This window comes from Schistocerca serialis, chromosome 8 (genome assembly GCF_023864345.2).
Source record: "Schistocerca serialis cubense isolate TAMUIC-IGC-003099 chromosome 8, iqSchSeri2.2, whole genome shotgun sequence".
NCBI classification, from domain to species: Eukaryota; Metazoa; Arthropoda; class Insecta; order Orthoptera; family Acrididae; genus Schistocerca; species Schistocerca serialis.
In genome coordinates this window covers 270,104,363-270,122,829 of record NC_064645.1, presented here as the reverse complement: position 1 = coordinate 270,122,829, position 18,467 = coordinate 270,104,363, and the positions used below count along the sequence as shown (strand labels likewise).

General features: G+C 37.9%; 1 protein-coding gene across 1 annotated transcript in view; it reads right to left on the bottom strand.

Annotated features, from left to right (window-relative positions):
* Positions 1 to 18,467, bottom strand: part of LOC126416607 (low-density lipoprotein receptor-related protein 1) — a 772,143-nt gene that overhangs the window by 240,023 nt on the left and 513,653 nt on the right. The window contains exons 24-30 of the mRNA XM_050084360.1: positions 13,902 to 14,106; positions 13,581 to 13,751; positions 13,178 to 13,422; positions 12,901 to 13,029; positions 11,652 to 11,879; positions 7,230 to 7,532; positions 2,426 to 2,662 (exon numbers count right to left, since the gene is read on the bottom strand). Of these exons, the coding sequence (XP_049940317.1) occupies positions 2,426 to 2,662; positions 7,230 to 7,532; positions 11,652 to 11,879; positions 12,901 to 13,029; positions 13,178 to 13,422; positions 13,581 to 13,751; positions 13,902 to 14,106 (1,518 nt within the window). The remainder of the gene's footprint in view (positions 1 to 2,425; positions 2,663 to 7,229; positions 7,533 to 11,651; positions 11,880 to 12,900; positions 13,030 to 13,177; positions 13,423 to 13,580; positions 13,752 to 13,901; positions 14,107 to 18,467) is intronic.

Below are 18,467 nucleotides of genomic sequence, written 5' to 3'. Positions count from 1 at the left end.
ATGTCTGCAATTTTGCCCACCACCTCTAGAACAGCTTTTGTCACCCTCCCAATCCCCACAACATCCTTGTTAGATCCTATGCTCCTTCTGCACCCATCTCCCTACCCTATGGCTACTACCCATGTGACCACCCTGCTGTAAGATTTGCCCTATGCACCCTCTTACCACCACCTATACCAGCCCTGTCACTGGCAAACATATACTGTCAAAGGGAGAGCCAACTATGAAACAACATGTTATATACCAGCTGCCATGTGAACACTGTTCAGCCTTTTATATCGGTATGAGTACCCTCACGTTATCAGCTAGGAAGAATGGACAGAGGCAGAGGGTTTATATCAACAACACATGAAATCCTCTAGAAGATGAAATCCTCTACAAGATGACTGACATGACTTTGGTGCTGGTTTCACCACATGCGCCATCTGGATTCTTCCATCAGGCAGCAGTTTCTTGGAGCTCCGCAGATGGGACTAGCACTACAACATGTCCTTGGTTCTCGCAACCCACCTGGCCTTAATTTAAATTAACTTCCCCTGCCTCACAATTTATTCACAGTAACTACTCCTTTCTTCACTCCGTTTTAGTTTTCTAGACCTTTCATTTTCTGACCTGTCTATATTTCATCAACCTCCCCCACCCCACCCTCCACCATTATAACATACAACACACTTAGCTTTTCACTCTTATTAATTCATGCATAATATTTTAGCAGTAATCTCTGTCTTTTATATTACCCTGTCTTCCACCTTTAAGCCCTCAGGTTTTCAAATCTCATCTGATGCAATCCTTAACAATCAGTCTTCCCTTCTCGTCCCATTCGGGTATGTCTCCCTTGACTTCTGAGTGACTTTTCTGAAATCTACCCCTTTTCCTAAACCTCTTGAGTTCTTTTCCTTCACCTCTCTTCCTTCACATTCAACCCTACTGTCAAAGGAATGAACCACTGGCTCTGAAAGTACTCTATCTGTACTGCACATCATTCTAAACTTATCTGACTGTTAGCAGTGTCCTATCATATATACACTTTATAAGCACATATCACAGTGTCATAACTTTAATAGTTTCAAAATTTGCACTGTAATTTTAAGTTCTTATTGTACAAGATGTAATCAGAAAATTTGTGATTAAAAGTCTAGGAAGTGAAGATCATCAATGATCTTAAAATGATGGTGAAACATAGTATAAACCAAGATACTGATTTCCTTAACTTTGGAACTAATCTTCTCATTCTAGATGGGATCAAAGTGATAAGCTGCTTGAAAGCCGTCAAGGACCTTCAATTGTATAATCTTCGCAGTTCATGACCATAGTGAAGGAGATTTGGAAAAAATGATATCAGCTTTGTTTTCAAGGTCCTAAATGGTTATTCATTCCATAACTATTGTGTGTTTCACTGAGAAGGGATCTTAGGAAGGAAGTTGGAATCAATTTGGAGGCGAGGAATTCCTGGAAGATTATCAGCATATGGCTGGGGTACAGGAGCAAGAATCACATTTGGAATGGGTTGGAACTCTAGGACACAAGATTTTATCCATGGTTTCACTTGACTGCAGTCTATAGGCTGGGTGATAAAGAAATGCTTTCACTGAAGAATATGAGTGCCGTAAAGCAATTCCTTTACGACTCCCTCATAACTGAACCTGTGTTTTAAGCAAAAGGTGAGAACTTTTGAGACAACTGAGACTTCTAAATGGGTCAGGCTTTTCAGAAGATGACCATGTTGAAAGTCTGAGAGGGTATTCAGGAGCAGTGTATTTTCTAGGGGTGGAAGAGGCTTCTAGAGATGTGGGAGATGGAGAAGGTGAACAACACAGGTCTGACGGCTGCAACTGGTTGACACAGGGGTTGTTTGGTACTGACATATGTAGCTGAGATATCTGTTGGGAATGTTGTTTCAGCTGCAAGTGTGTGTGTGTGTGTGTGTGTGTGTGTATGTGTGTGTGTGTGTGTGTGTGTGTGTGTGTGTGTTTGTAGTTAAAATACAAAATGTGAGGTAGCTCAGAAGCTAGTAATGTCTCTACAGTGTTCTGTTTCTGTGCAGCATGGATCAATTGTTTACAATTACTAGTATGTAGTTGTCCTTCCTTATTTTTGCTTATTCTTTCCATTTTGGAAATGTAATAATAATGTACCACAGAAACTTATGTTCCAATTATGTATTTCCTTTGCTACATCACTTGACTGTTCATTTTTCCTGCATGCTATTTGAGAGTAGAATGGCAGAGAAATACACTGAAAGAGATATGATAAACCCTCAGCCAGGCAATTAAGTGTGAGTCATGTAGATGTAGATGTGAAGCATTGGAGAGAAGGTTTAAAGATATGAATAAGATTACAGGAATGAAGATAAGGTATCAGGACAATTACAAGATCCATATTATTTTATAAAGAAAGTGTCACTGATAAACAAATGTAAACTCACCAGTATTACTACGCAATATAACATCATCCAAGCCAGTTGTCTTATTTGCTATATGGATTGCTGCATCGTCTTGATTTGCGTAGTAGATGAGACCATGGTAGATCACAAGGGCTGACTTCTGTCCTGGTTGTAGCTGAATGGTTTCCACAGATTCAGTCTTAAAATCGTAATACTGAACAGAATGTGTCATAATATTGACCCAGTACAGTCTCCAGTCTGCCAAATCCATTGCAAGACCTAGTGAAATAAAGTTTGGCTGTAATTTACAATTTCTGTTGCTTTCTGAACATATTAAATCTCAGGATAACAATAATAATAATTATAATACACACTTACTCATACAATAACCTCTTTCCATGACAATATTCATTCCACTCAACTGATTTTACAAATCTTTGCAGTCTCTGACAGAATCACAGTGTCATCTGCAAACCTTGCAGTTTTTATTTCTTCCCCCTGAACTTCAGGTCCCTTCCCAAATTTCTCTTTGGTTTTCTTTACTGCATGCTCAATGTAGAGATTGAATAACATGGGGGAAAAGCTACAACTCTTGTCACACTCACTTCTCAACTACAGTCACTCTTTGACTCTTATGACTGCAGTATAATTTCTATAAAAGTTGTAGAGAAACAACTCTCACAGTACATTATCCCTGAACTTTCCCTCACAGAACTTTCAAAATTTCAAAGAGTGTACTCCAGTCAACATTGTGAAAGACTTTCTCTAAATCCACAAATACTGTGATGATTTTTTAAAATCCATCTTCTTTTCTGAAAGTATCTGTCTGGAGTGTAGCCTTGTATGGAAGTGAAATGTGGAAGATAAATGGTACAGACAACAAGAAAACAGAAACTTCTGAAATGTGGTGCTACAAAAGAATGCTGAAGATTGGAGAGTAGAGGTACTGAATCAAACTGGTGAGAAAAGAAATTTATGCCACAATTCAACAAGAAGGAGGGATTGATGGAAAGGATACCCAATGATGCATGAAGAAATCATCAATTTCATACGGAGGGAAGTGTGGGGAGTAAAAACTGATGACGGAGACTAGAATTTGACTTGAGTAAGCAGATTCAAGTGAATATAGGTTAAAATAGCAATCAATCTTGATCACAAGGATTTATTAAAATTAATCACACATCCAAACGGTAATCAGTTTCAATTTTATCAAAAATCATCTTCAGACCATGTCTCACCAGATGGTGAGCACTTACCAGTGGTGTCCCGCAACACTTATCAATGCTCCAGCTGTCATCTCTGTTCACTGCCTGATGAGACATGGTCTGAAGATGAGTTTTGGTAAAATTGAAGGTGATTACCATTTGGATGTGTGATTATTAATTTTAATACATCCTTGTGATCAGGACCGATTAGTATTTTAGCTGTCTATAGATCACTGATTTTTTCCAGTACTATTTTCAGAAGTTATGAACAGAGGTTGCAACAGCTATGCAGAGATGATGAGGCTCACACAGGATCCCACCACGGAGAAACTTTCACTGAGTGCCCAGAAACCACACTTAGCCTTTGAGTTGTGGACCACTAAAACAAAAACTCATTTTCTTGGTTGAGAATGCACACATCATACCATCATTAAAGTCTCACTATTAACTTCCCACGCATTTATTATTACTATTTTGTATTGCCCATGAGAAACAATTTATAATATACAAATATGTCCGGAATTAGAATGAGAATTCTATATCCATTCACATGTGGGGGAATGGACAGTTATGCCAAAACTGAAGTTAGTAGAATGCCCGAACATATACAGTTAACGTTAATTTCTTGGCACGAGTGTTTCACACCTGTGTATGTGACTTTATGATTATATATATTCTTTACGGATAAAAGGTTTCATGCTGTATGTTACTGAATTGAGTTAGACACTCAGTTAAAAGATCTTTATTGGAAGGTAATTGTAGTTCTCAGTAAAGAAAATAGTGAAAAGACCCGTTTCATAAACAAGTTGATGGTGTTGTCTGAAAAATGTGTCACCACAAGGAAGCATATTAACGCCTGCTCTTTATAGCATATATGCTAATGAGCAACAACTTCCAGACTGTGCCAGAATTATGAAAAAGCTCTGGCACTGGCAACTCACGCTAAGTTCTTTGAAGACATGGAGGTTTACCTAACAGATACTTCAAAGAAGATAAGTATTTATTATAATAGTAATCAAGTTTGCCCAAGCCTGTGTTCATCTTAAACACAGATAGGCACATCATAAACTCAGTGTCTCATGGCTAAGAGTACAAATAGGAGATACACCACACCCAAAATATTTAGGTCTCACAGTTGATTGCATCTTGATATACAGCAGGACTGCCATAACACAAAGGTGGAAGAGGAATTATCTTTAGGAATTGGTAATACATGGGGATATCATCCACTAACAACATTATAATAACATAACAACATTTTTTTTTATTATAATGTTGTTAGTGGATGATATCCCCATAACATAACAACATTATAGATTCAGAAGGATGTAGGTTGCAGTAGGTACTGGGAGATGAAGAAGCTTGCACAGGATAGAGTAGCATGGAGAGCTGCATCAAACCAGTCTTAGGACTGAAGACCGTAACAACAACAACAACATTATAAATCTGCTACTCCATGGCAGAATACATATTCCCTGTCTGGTGCATGTCTGCCCATGCCAAAGAGATCAACAAAGCACTGAGTGAGATGTGCAGGTTTATTACCTGATGTTTGCAGCCTACACCACTTGTCAAGGTATATCAACTGGTATAGATATTGCTCCTCCAGATATCCATTGTGAGGTTTCCATCACAGTGGAAAGCTCAAATCTGGCCACCAAATCTAGCCACCCATTACATGATTATGCATCAACTGCCCAGAGATTAAGGTCCATGAAAGTCTTACGTAAACCACAATCATCTTAGAAATGATTCCATCTACAGCAAGAACAGAAATAGGGAATTTATCAGCTGTAAAAGATCCTCTTTGGCCTAAAACCACTGAAAATCAAGAGAAGTGGACTACTGCTTGTTGTGTGCTGTCAGTTATCTATGATCTGGAATCTGAAAGGCCCAAGTGTAATTTGCAAAAATTGGCCTCTCCAATGACAACTATCAGCCATAACTACAGAGAAGTGCAAATATGGCACACTTGCCCACTTGCTCTGTCCTGCACCAAGCACTAATGCAGATTTACTTCTGGTCTGTCCAAACTTTTTGCAGGATACCTTACTTTAAGTCATCCATGGTGAAATCTTGCATGCTCCTAAACCTGGACATGCTTACTTTAGGTAGTTTGTAGTTTTTCCCTTTGTATTTATACTTCTGATAGGACTTTTTTTAAAGAAAGGAGAAGGAAGAAACCACACAAACTTTTACACAATTTTTTTCCTCTTCATACTGATTTCCAGAATACGCTAACAATCTCTGTTCTCCCACGTACATCTGGTAGCTACAATTCCCTACAGGCACAGCAAAGCATAAGCTGTTCATTTTCCTTCACCAATTGAGGTATCAATACACCAGACATGAACTACTACTCTTATGATATCTTGAAATTAGATGCTCTTGTTTCAACAAACTGAAAAAATATGTTAAATCCTCACTGACCTCTTTCATAGCAGATTGACTGTCACAAAAGTCTTTCAACAATATCATCATATGCCAAGCACATTCACTGAACATCTTCACAAGGTCAGCATGTTAATTACTGGATCTGGCAATATGGATGGCAGAGGGTCGCCAGATTCACTTCCTGTCAAAGTACTTTTCCCTCCTGGAACAAAATTTGGGTACCCCAACTGTCTGCATGTAGTGTTATCCAAAATGCCAGTGTGTGAACGTTTTCTAAATGCTGGTGAATTGTGTAACTGACAGACACACTGATATCAGCTCAGTATTCACTGAGTTGGATGTGGGAAACCATCTTAAAAAATGGTATTCAGGCTGGATGGTACACTGGTCCTTGTCATTAATCTGATGGGCTGATTCATTCAATCTGGAGCCAGTGTTGCTGCCTGAATTCTGGAAGCAACATACTAATGCGGGTAGCTACTTGGTGGGTTAACTGGATTATATATATGCAAAATTTTCAGTTACTAAGGAAAAGTAAGAACTAACTGACAGAACACTGAAGGAAGGTGAAAAGACACAGTCGAAAAAAAGAGGAAAAATGACATGACAGAAGAAAATAACTATCTTTTTTTAGCAATGATAGCATCAGAATTTTATTTATCTGTATAAATAAACCAAGGGAAAAAACACTGAAACTTGCTACATCTTTTTTCTTTAATGAATGGTTTATTTTTTTGCAATTAAATTAAGGCTGGCACCTCAAGATGGTTAGGTACGAGGAAAAATAAAGTATTTGTGCAACAAAAAATGTGACTGGCTCTCACATTTATTCTCATTGGTCATTTCTATGAATTAAGCATACATATATATTCTCCCATGTCACCCAGTGTGTAGTATCATTAATAGTTTGTAATTTCATTTATTTTTCATTTCTTTTCAAAAGTGTTTTATATGAAAGAAATACAGACTGCATGCCATTTCATACATGTCAACAGTTACAGAAGTTGATGATGTACATGAAGATTTGCAGAGAGAATTAATATTATTGTATGAACTAAATGTCTTATTTACTTGACTGAATTAGTATCCTTTACAATTATCATCTAAAGACTAAGAACACAAATAATGAACAAAGAGTAAATATGTCCATAGGCCTATCTCTGAAAACTAGAAACTTTGTCCTTAAGCAGAATGAAACTAAATGCAAACATGCAAAACTTTTTAAATAGAAGTAATTATTAACTTACTTTGAGGTGACACAAGCAGTGGATTTTCCCGTTGGGTAACAATCATTTTCCTTTCACTGCCATCCATACGGCTGCTTTCAATTACATACTGACTATCTTGCATATGACTCCAATACAAGCCACCTCGTAAAGGATCCACAGCAAGAGAACGTATTTGAAAGACATCATCTGGTCCAACCACAGCAGAAATATATTCTCCTTCAAGGTTGCATACTAGTATGTAGTTATAGACAGCACCCCATGAACTTACAAACATATTTCCAGAAATCCAGTCAATGGCTAAACCTGTAGGCTGTTCAATACCTTGGAAAAATTCAGAGTTGTGAATTATTTATTTGATACTTATCTAAGTTACAATATAGTCTAGAAATGGAAACTCAAAAATTTCCAGTAAGATTTTGTTACATATAAATCTAAAAAATAAGAAGACATTTCTTCAATTAAAAATGAAGACACAATGAATAGCGTCAATACTTGAACCAACCTAAAATCCACCCACATTGAAACAATGAGAGGCTAATGTACACAAACTAGGAAAATATATTAATATTAATGTATTTTTCTCTTAACGAACCAAAGAACAAAGCCAAAGTGCTTCATTTATTCTTGTGCTGATAGCTAGTAAGTAGGTACTTGTACTTAATTTTTTTTAACTACCACATATTCATTGATACTGTCATTTATTCCTTAAAATGTCATTTATTTCTTCCAATGATTTTATATACTCATTTAATCTTCATCTTACTTGTGCTTAAATTTTTTACATATATGAGACACTATATACGAAATTAAAAAGAGATTTTCTGTTAATATGTTCACAACAGACATAAGTCCTTCTAAGAAAGTAAATGAGTCAAAATTAGGATAGAAAGCAAGCTAGATAATATAGCAAACACAACTTTACAAAGGATTATGAGAAACCTGAAAGCAAGAAATTGGTGCTGTTATTTCAAGCCCCATATGCAAACAACATTGTAGTAATCATAATTTATTGGGGGAAAATAAGTGAACAAAAACTGCAATGAAAATAATACTTTGAGCTTGCAATTTATATTACAACAAGAAGAAAATACACAACTATGCAGTGTTGGTCTGAACAATAACACAGCATCCTTTGAACAATATCCACAGAAATCTGCTTATGGGCCCAATTCATGAATTTTGACTTACCAAACTAAGAGCAGTAGTTCAGTATTATTTAGTCAGTTCTTAGCTATCTATGATTAACTTTTAACCCTGACAGGTGAAACTAAAAATAAAGAGAAAAGAAGAAAAAGATTATGTTTATGATGGATGATGTTGATAATGACATTAAATGAAGTTGGACAATGACAGTAAAGAAAGTACATGTGATTTTGATGAGACATACAAGCATCTGGAAACAAAATCCTCATGTGGTGAACAACATACATTCTATAACCATGAAAGTAAAGTGAGAAGTCATTAAGTAGGTCTTTAATTACAGATGGGAACTGTTTGCAACATTGCAAAACTCTGAGTGATGAATCACTTCTGCTTGTCAATCAGTCTCATCAAAGTTAAAAGTGAAATATTCGGAGAGTGGGTTGTGTGAAAAGGTTCAAAATTAACCTGTGAAGTTCACTGTTATGTTTGACAAATGTCACACACTGGCATGGATGATAAGTAAACTACAGACCCCCTGTCACCTTATAGAGCTATAGGAGCACTGAATTAAATGATCCTGTGACATTATGGTTCTGGAGGCTCCATTTGGAGTTGTTCGACTGTCTGCTGCAAGTCTCTTTAGTGACACCACTTCGGCAATATTCATGTCAATAAAGAGGAGATGAAATGGGGGTTGGGCTGTTTGGGGTAAGAGGCCAAACAGCGAGGTATCGGTCTCGTCGGATTAGGGAAGGACGGGGAAGGAAGTCGGCCGTGCTCTTTCAAAGGGGGACCATCCTGGCATTTGCCTGGAGCGATTTAGGCAAATCACGGAAAGCCTAAATCAGGATGGCCGGACGTGGCATTGAACCGTCGTCCTCCCGAATGTGAGTACAGTGTGCTGGAGATGAAATGATTAGGACAATGCAAACACCCTGTCTCCAAGCAAAGAACATGTTTGACCCAGCTGGGAACCAAACTTGGGACCCTGAGATCTAGAAGCAACAACGCTAACCACTAGATCACGAGCTCCGGACTTTTGAGGGTATCATAACCACATATAGCCCACAATATGTGCTTGCTATCATTTATTTCAGCAAAGGTCTAGTCACCTCAAAGAATACCAGCAACACAATTCTCCAAATTGTGAAGTGTATTATCTTTGGCTATTTTTGTTTATTTGTGAGATTCTTGTAAGTGAATGGTAATAATTACAGTGACAGGGTACAAACAATGAACACCAAAGCTGTGATGAAAGAGAAGAAAATTATGAAACTGTTAACATGAATGTTCCTCACAGCAAGACAGAGCTCAGATTGCAACAGAACAGCTTTAATATAGTTGGGGCATGGAGGGGGTGGGGATGGTGGAAGAGAGGGAGGGTGGGAGGGAGGGAGGAGGGAGAGGGGGGAGGGAGGGAGGGAGGGGGAGAGAGAGAGAGAGAGAGAGAGAGAGAGAGAGAGATAATATACTGTCAAGAGTCACATTAAAGTTGACATCGTATACCGCCTTGCAAATGTTGGTGTTTGTTTCATCAGGGAGAAACCTTGAAAAATATATCCATGTAAATGCATAGTATCTTGTTAAAATCATATGGTAGGCTCAACAGCTCATGCTAGTTTCACGGGCCAATTGCACTGAAGTTAGCATGATCTGCTGTTTCTACCTCTTGGTTTGGATACACTGTAATTATGTGATTATTTTTCCAGTTGTTTCTCTGATAAAAAGTGATGCACATTATGACAACTTGGATGTGATTGGTGCAAGTGCAAGATTCTTGATGATAGCATAGTTTTGAACAGTGGTTGAATAACAGATCATCTGCAAATAGCTTAAACATGTTGTTTTCAACAAGGTGTCAGAATATCGGTCGGACTTTGAATAATAAAATGTAATTACTACAAAAACATAATTTAGAAAAAACCCACTTCAGCAAGAAGAAAAGCAGGAAACTTTACTCATTCATTATTTAAAAAATATCAGTTTACCAATATCTCACAATGTGCAACAGACTGTTTATATGAAAGCATCCAATTACGTGGTTACTTCAAATTAAAAAATAATTCTCTTTCTGCAGAATAGCTGTAAAAAAGTAATATGCATGTTTCATTACACCATACATTAGCCATTCAACTCTAATGCATCCTACACTTGCTGAAAAGTATACTTTGAAGAATGCACATAGTGGATAGGAAAAATTGGATTGTTCCAGCAATGATTAATTGGCTTTAAATCAGATAATTAAAGAGGTAGAGAAGTACTGAAAATGTCTTGTTGTGTCCTTCCAACTACTTATAGGCATGTCTAGCACATTTGGAACATCAATACAACACTGTAAAGTTCTGGGTACAAATAAAATTGACATGTTGAGTGGTTGATATGCACACAAATGACATTTACATTCTTACGAAGTTTTAAAACAACGCCCCAAAACACACACACACATTTCATCCCTCCCCCAATCTGCTAACTCCAAGGGAGGACACATCTGAAGATTAATGACAATTGTTTATTTATACGGCTTATGGCTACTCCGTGCCCCAAAAGTAAGGTGAGTGGTGGCCTTCAGTCCTTCATCCATTTGGGATATCATATTATCTTGCTGGAAGATGCCTCCCGTATTGGGAAAACCATCAGTATGTATGACTGTACGTTACTAGCAAGGTTAATTTAAACCCAAAACAACTGTGTGTGGTGGAATGGGTGCCACGAATCCATTCACTGGATCATGACAGCAATAACAGAGTTTTTCATGCAAACGTTGTTCTCTGGTACTTCTCATATGTAAAATAACATATAGCTGTTTCAAGGAAAAGAAAAGAGCACTCTTAAAATGAAGTTACCTTTTATTAAACAAAGATGTGATATTATTTTCACACAGCTAAACACACTGAAGGCTTTACTATTGCTAGATCTTTATTAGGGTATGCAATGTCGATTCAGTTCCTCTGAGGACCTACAATCTGAAGTGCAGGCTGTACTGTCATTTTGAGAACCTTTTTGGTAACCCAGTGGTTTATTCTGATTGTGTTTCTAGTTGGTTCATTTTTCTCACAATGGCTCATGCTTACTTCTCACAATAATTAACTGTGATGCTTACAATTACAACATTGGTTATTTAAAGAATGTTACTCTTGAATAAATAAATATTTTATAATAGCAGTTCACAAATTATATTGGATCAGAAACATGACCACATTTCATCAAGAAGCCATTAAAATCCCATTTTGCAACAATTATAAATCATCCCTTTTATTTGCAAGGAAACAGGCAAAGTTTTTACTCAACAGAGCTTACCTTTGTCTATGATCCTCTCTGTTTCTCCACCAACCAAACCACTTCGCTTCACTTCATTGACTTGAATATCTGTCCAGTAAATCTTGCGTAATTTAATGCTGTAATCTAGTTGTGAAGGTGACAGGACCTGTGGTAAGCTGATTGTCGGTATTGTATGATAGTACGGCATGCCGAGATCCACTCCGCGGATCTCGCTAGTGCGGGAGAATAGTAGCACCTGCTCATTGACTGCAACACACAGAAAGGGGACGCCACACACACAAACATAACGCCGAAAAGATTAGTTATATGCTTCAGGATAAATCCACAGATTAAGAAGCAAAATAACAACATATCAGAGAAGCAAACTTCAGAAAAAATTCTAGGTTGTACGGATTGATGCTGATGGAATAACATGTGGTCTAACAATAAGAAAAGATAAACATTTTTTTTGTAAATGGTGTTGCAAGTGAAAAGTTTACTTATTGATTCTATTCAAATAAAAACAAAGTTCTGCATCAAAGTCCTTCCTGAAGTCAAGAAATATGATATGGACTTGGCTAGTACTACTGATGGCCTTCTGCATCAACAAAAAATGAGAAAGGATTGTCTCATGACTGTTCTTTACTCTTTATTTACACTTTGTTATTGTATGAGTCATACTCCCTGATAAATTTAAGCACCACTGAAAGTAAAATAATTTGGACAAACATTTGTCAATGGGGAATGAAATAGACACCACTGCAAAGATAGTCCAGCAGCACTGCAGACCTACTCCAACATACAAAATCCACAGAATAACTTTAAGCTGTAACTAAACAGTTTTTTTGTCACTTCTTGCCCCTAGATGTGCTAATCCAGCATGGTGTGCAAGAGAGCTTTTGTGAAAGCTAGAAGCACATGACAGAGTTATTAGTTGATTAAAGCTTTGGTATAAGCTTTATGGTGCAGACAGATAACTCAGTTGCTATTGAGTGTTGCTTGTGGGAAGCAAGGGTCCAGGTATGAGTCCTGCACCATTACAGAATCTTATGAAAAATTTCAGGTACTAGCCGATTCTCAAAAAATATGGTGTAAAAGGCTCAAGTACCAGATGTCTAGAATGGATGTTAAGCTATAGACAGCGTTGATAATGAGAATTCAAGATCTTAAGTAGCATAATTAAAACCTTTACTGACATGCTAAATTAAAAAGTGGTATTATTATTCATGTACATGTGCTTGCATTTAAATTTTCTTGTTATGGGACTCAGTGATGTACTGCAACTTACCAATGCAAGTTCGATTATCTTCACTGAGCCGCATGACATGAGGACAGTCACATTTGTATGTCCCAAACTGGTTCAACAGACATAAATGTGAGCAGTTTCCATTGTTATCTCCACAGGGGTTGACTACATCTGAAATTAATTATAGGTATTTGGACTATTTAGGGTGAACATACTATATGAAAAGAAATAATTCAAAAATTTAATGCTGTATGACAAATTTTAAAAAAAAAAAAAAAAAAAAAAAAAAAAAAAAAAATTCAACCAAAAATGAATTTACCTCTTGGCTGTCTGCTGGGATGCATTATCTGTATGTCAAATGGCTGAGTCAACGTCCTTTGTATGACACTTATATCAGACCCATTCCATTTATTGCCTCGAATAACAGCATTTGTCCTCCAGTCTGTCCAGTAAACATAATTTTCATACAGTGCAATAGCAAATGGATGTGACAGTGTTTCATGGCCTCGTATAACTTCATGATGTTGTAAACCATCGTAAGTGGTAGTGTGGATTGAATCTGACCTGCACATTGTTCAAGTCCATTGATGGTACCCATACTTTTATAGGAAAAATAATCAGTGCAACTGCCAAACCAAACATTAGCTACATGATTATCAGAAAGTAAGCTGCACACAGATTTATCTGATGGGAGTGAATTAAGAGGATGGAGAAAAACTCACCTAGCATCAATCCAGTAGATTCTACGAAGCACATAGTCGAGTGTAAGACCATTTGGCCAAGCTCCATCTGTAAGCTGATCGACACGAACAACGACCTTGCGATACTGACCACTCATACTACAACGCTCAATTCGGGGAGAGTTGACATCCCAATCTGTCCAGAACAACAGTCTGTGAAAATCCATAAATGTTAAGCGTAATATCTTACCTACAAATGCACAGTGAATTCACTCCTTAAATATATTTAAAAGGCATGACTCTTTCTTAATCAAAGTTTTCTTAAAAGTCTACCAACTTAATAAGATTCTAAAATGTATGTACCCATCTCTTGGATCCAGAGCAATGGCCCTTGGCGATTCCAGATCACTAGCTATCAATGTACGTCGGAAACTGCCATTTAAACGAGCCACTTCAATCTGATCCAGGTTACTTTCTACCCAGTACAGATTTTCTCCAATCCAATCCACTGCCAAACCTTCTGCTGTTGAAAGACCAGTCTGGACCACAACTTCAAAGTTACTGAGAGCTGCAAAAGTACAACAAATTAAACTAAAAATTTAATTAAGTAAAAGCTCTTATAAGTTATCGTATGGGTAATTAGTTAATTATCTATCACTGATGCCAATTCCTTTTTGTAGTGTGGCGGTAGGAGAGACAGTTCCTTCTGATAATGGGTTTGACAAGTTGGAAAAAGTTCAAGGCAATTGTAAAATGCGTTTTAGACAGGTACGTGCCGAGTAAAACTGTGAGGGACGGGAAAAACCCACCGTGGTACAGCAACAAAGTTAGGAAACTACTGCGAAAGCAAAGAGAGCTTCACTCCAAGTTTAAACACAGCCAAAACCTCTCAGACAAACAGAAGCTAAACGATGTCAAAGTTAGCGTAAGGAGGGCTATGCGTGAAGCGTTCAGTGAATTCGAAAGCAAAATTCTATGTACTGACTTGACAGAAAATCCTAGGAAGTTCTGGTCTTATGTTAAATCAGTAAGTGGCTCGAAACAGCATATCCAGACACTCCGGGATGATGATGGCATTGAAACAGAGGATGACACGCGTAAAGCTGAAATACTAAACACCTTTTTCCAAAGCTGTTTCACAGAGGAAGACCGCACTGCAGTTCCTTCTCTAAATCCTCGCACAAACGAAAAAATGGCTGACATCGAAATAAGTGTCCAAGGAATAGAAAAGCAACTGGAATCACTCAATAGAGGAAAGTCCACTGGACCTGACGGGATACCAATTCGATTCTACACAGAGTACACGAAAGAACTTGCCCCCCTTCTAACAGCCGTGTACCGCAAGTCTCTAGAGGAACGGAGGGTTCCAAATGATTGGAAAACAACACAGGTAGTCCCAGTCTTCAAGATGTCAAGCAGATGCGCAAAACTATGGACCTATATCTCTGACGTCGATCTGTTGTAGAATTTTAGAACATGTTTTTTGCTCGAGTATCATGTCGTTTTTGGAAACCCAGAATCTACTATGTAGGAATCAACATGGATTTCGGAAACAGCGATCGTGTGAGACCCAACTAGCTTTATTTGTTCATGAGGCGTTCGATACAGTTCCGCACTGTCGCCTGATAAACAAAGTAAGAGCCTATGGAATATCAGACCAGCTGTGTGGCTGGATTGAAGAGTTTTTAGCAAACAGAACACAGCATGTTGTTATCAATGGAGAGACATCTACAGACGTTAAAGTAACCTCTGGCGTGCCACAGGGGAGTGTTATGGGACCATTGCTTTTCAATATATATATAAATGACCTAGTAGATAGTGTCGGAAGTTCCATGCGGCTTTTCGCGGATGATGCTGTAGTACACAGAGAAGTTGCAGCATTAGAAAATTGTAGCGAAATGAAGGAAGATCTGCAGCGGATAGGCACTTGGTGCAGGGAGTGGCAACTGTCCCTTAACATAGACAAATGTAACGTATTGCGAATACATAGAAAGAAGGATCCTTTATTGTATGATTATATGATAGCGGAACAAACACTGGTAGCAGTTACTTCTGTAAAATATCTGGGAGTATGCATGCGGAACGATTTGAAGTGGAATGATCATATAAAATTAATTGTTGGTAAGGCGGGTACCAGGTTGAGATTCATTGAGAGAGTGCTTAGAAAATGTAGTCCATCAACAAAGGAGGTGGCTTACAAAACACTCGTTCGACCTATACTTGAGTATTGCTCATCAGTGTGGGATCCGTACCAGATCGGTTTGACGGAGGAGATAGAGAAGATCCAAAGAAGAGCGGCGCGTTTCGTCACAGGGTTATTTGGTAACCGTGATAGCGTTACGGAGATGTTTAATAAACTCAAGTGGCAGACTCTGCAAGAGAGGCGCTCTGCATCGCGGTGTAGCTTGCTCGCCAGGTTTCGAGAGGGTGCGCTTCCGGATGAGGTATCGAATATATTGCTTCCCCCAACTTATACCTCCCGAGGAGATCACGAGTGTAAAATTAGAGAGATTAGAGCGCGCACGGAGGCTTTCAGACAGTCGTTCTTCCCGTGAACCATACGCGACTGGAACAGGAAAGGGAGGTAATGACAGTGGCACGTAAAGTGCCCTCCGCCGCACACCGTTGGGTGGCTTGCGGAGTATAAATGTATATGTAGATGTAGAACCCTTTGGTGCACCATGGGGGCCTTTAAAGCCTAGGAGTGAATTAATCACCCATTTCATTATATTAAAATTACTTATAATTGGACCATATTTTATGTAATCCTAAAAAATATGTTTACGATTAAGAAAGACAATAAAGTTGTATTTAATGTCGCAAGGAAGAAGACGCTCTCATAGCTGAAGTAAGTAATTGTGTTTGTTATTCTCTCTGTTTTCCTTCCTTTTCTCTTCCTCTGATGAAGTAACTATTTAGACTCTCTTTCTAATCAAGGAACATTCGTTTCTTACAATATGGAATCATCCAGTACATCTCGAAAGAGAGAACATAATTCTGCTGTAAATGCAGATGATCTAAATGCTTCAATGATTATTTCTGAATGGTTGGATGAATGTGAATCTTGCATTCCTTCAAAAGATGGAACTGATCTCGCATATACATCTTTCTCAGACATTCAGAATCTGAAGAAAGTGGTAACCACTATTCTGATGTAAATGAAGTAGGCTTACCAATGAAAGTCTGGCCTGATAACAGACGGCTGCCAGCAAATTCAAATAATGTAGCAAGTACACAATAGCCTGCAGACTTTTTTATTGGGTGCAATGGGACTCTGGGGAGCAAAACAGCACCTCCTTCTAGCAGAACGCTTACACATAATATAATGAAAATTTCTCCAGGTCCTGTCAAGTGAAGCCACTACAAATACCAAGAGATGCTTGTAGTTACTTCATTCCAAATAATATTGTGGATGAAATAGTTCACTGCACAAATCTGGAAGGATGATGCTCAGCAGCCGTAAAAGGTCAACATGGTGTAATGTCACAAACAAGGAAATGAATGTATTTTTTGGAATTCGCCTATTAGCTGGCAGTTAGAAAAAGCTGGGATGTTACTATAAGGGAATTATTTCACAACTCTTCTGGCAACCCTGTTTATATGACAACTTTTTCTGTAAACAGGTTTGAAGAAATAAGGTTTGACGATGGACAGACTTGACAAGCTAGGAGCCTAGATGGTAATATGGCAGCTTTTCGCAATGTGTGGGAACTATTCATAAGCAACTGCAGGCAAAGGTTTCATCCAAGAGAGAGCTGTAGAATAGATGAACAGCTAATGCCTTTCAGAGGGTGTTATAAATTTCTAGAGTTTATTCCAAGCAAACCAGGAAAATATGGAATAAAGATATCTGGCTCTGCGACTCTTTGACATCATATACTATAGATGGGTTAGTCTACTCAGGAAAAACTACAGATTGCCCTCGTGAAGCTAATGTTGCAGCTCATGTGATAAAGACTCTGGCAAAGACGCTCAGAGGAACCTCAACCAACATCATGATGGACAACTACTTTACCAGTGCTTCCATGCTCCAAGATTTATTGAAGGATAAAATTACAGCAGTCAGCACTCTTCACCATAACAAACAACAAATTCCACCTAAAATGAAACCATGTAAGAGGTTTTATCTTCAACATTTGGATTCATAGATGATTTGACTATTGTGAGCTAGGCACCAAAGAAGAATAAGAGTGTGGTGCTACTAAGTTCCATCATCACAACACCACAGTTGATGAGACTCATAAGACAAGAAACCACAAATGATTCTATTTTATAACAAAACAAAATCAAATGTAGATTCTTTTGATCAAAAGGTACATACATACACTTGCAAAAGACAGACAAGGAGATGGTTGTTTGTAATTTAGGCTAATGTAATGGATGCAGCAGATATAAATGCTTTCTGTTCATTCACGAAACAACATCCTGAATATAACAATGGAAAATCACATAAAAGGAAGCTTTTCTTGAAAGGCTTGGCCCTACAACTTATTAATCCACATATGCAGTCCAGAGCCAAAACTCGAAATTCGCAAAGAAATGTCATATGAGCATTGGCTAGATGTGGGATCAAAAGGTGCCAGGAAATGGATATTAATAACCAAAGAAAAACGCCCAGAAGAAGATGCTTTTGTGCCCACATGAACCGCAAAGGAAAGTTGCTCACTACTGTTCAAAATGTTCTAACAATGTATGCAATGAACATAGTGTGCTCCTTTGTGAAGATCATTTCCAGTGATGTCAAAATTTAGTGACAGGCAGCCTAACCTGTATTTGTGTAATATGCTGTGTATCTCAATTTTCATGTGCCCATGTTACATGCAACTTAGCCATTTTCTTTCTTTCCATTTTGTATCTGGATGCTTTATGCATACTGATTTGCAATGTACCTCTCCAATGTACAATTCATAGTTTATTTGAATATCAATA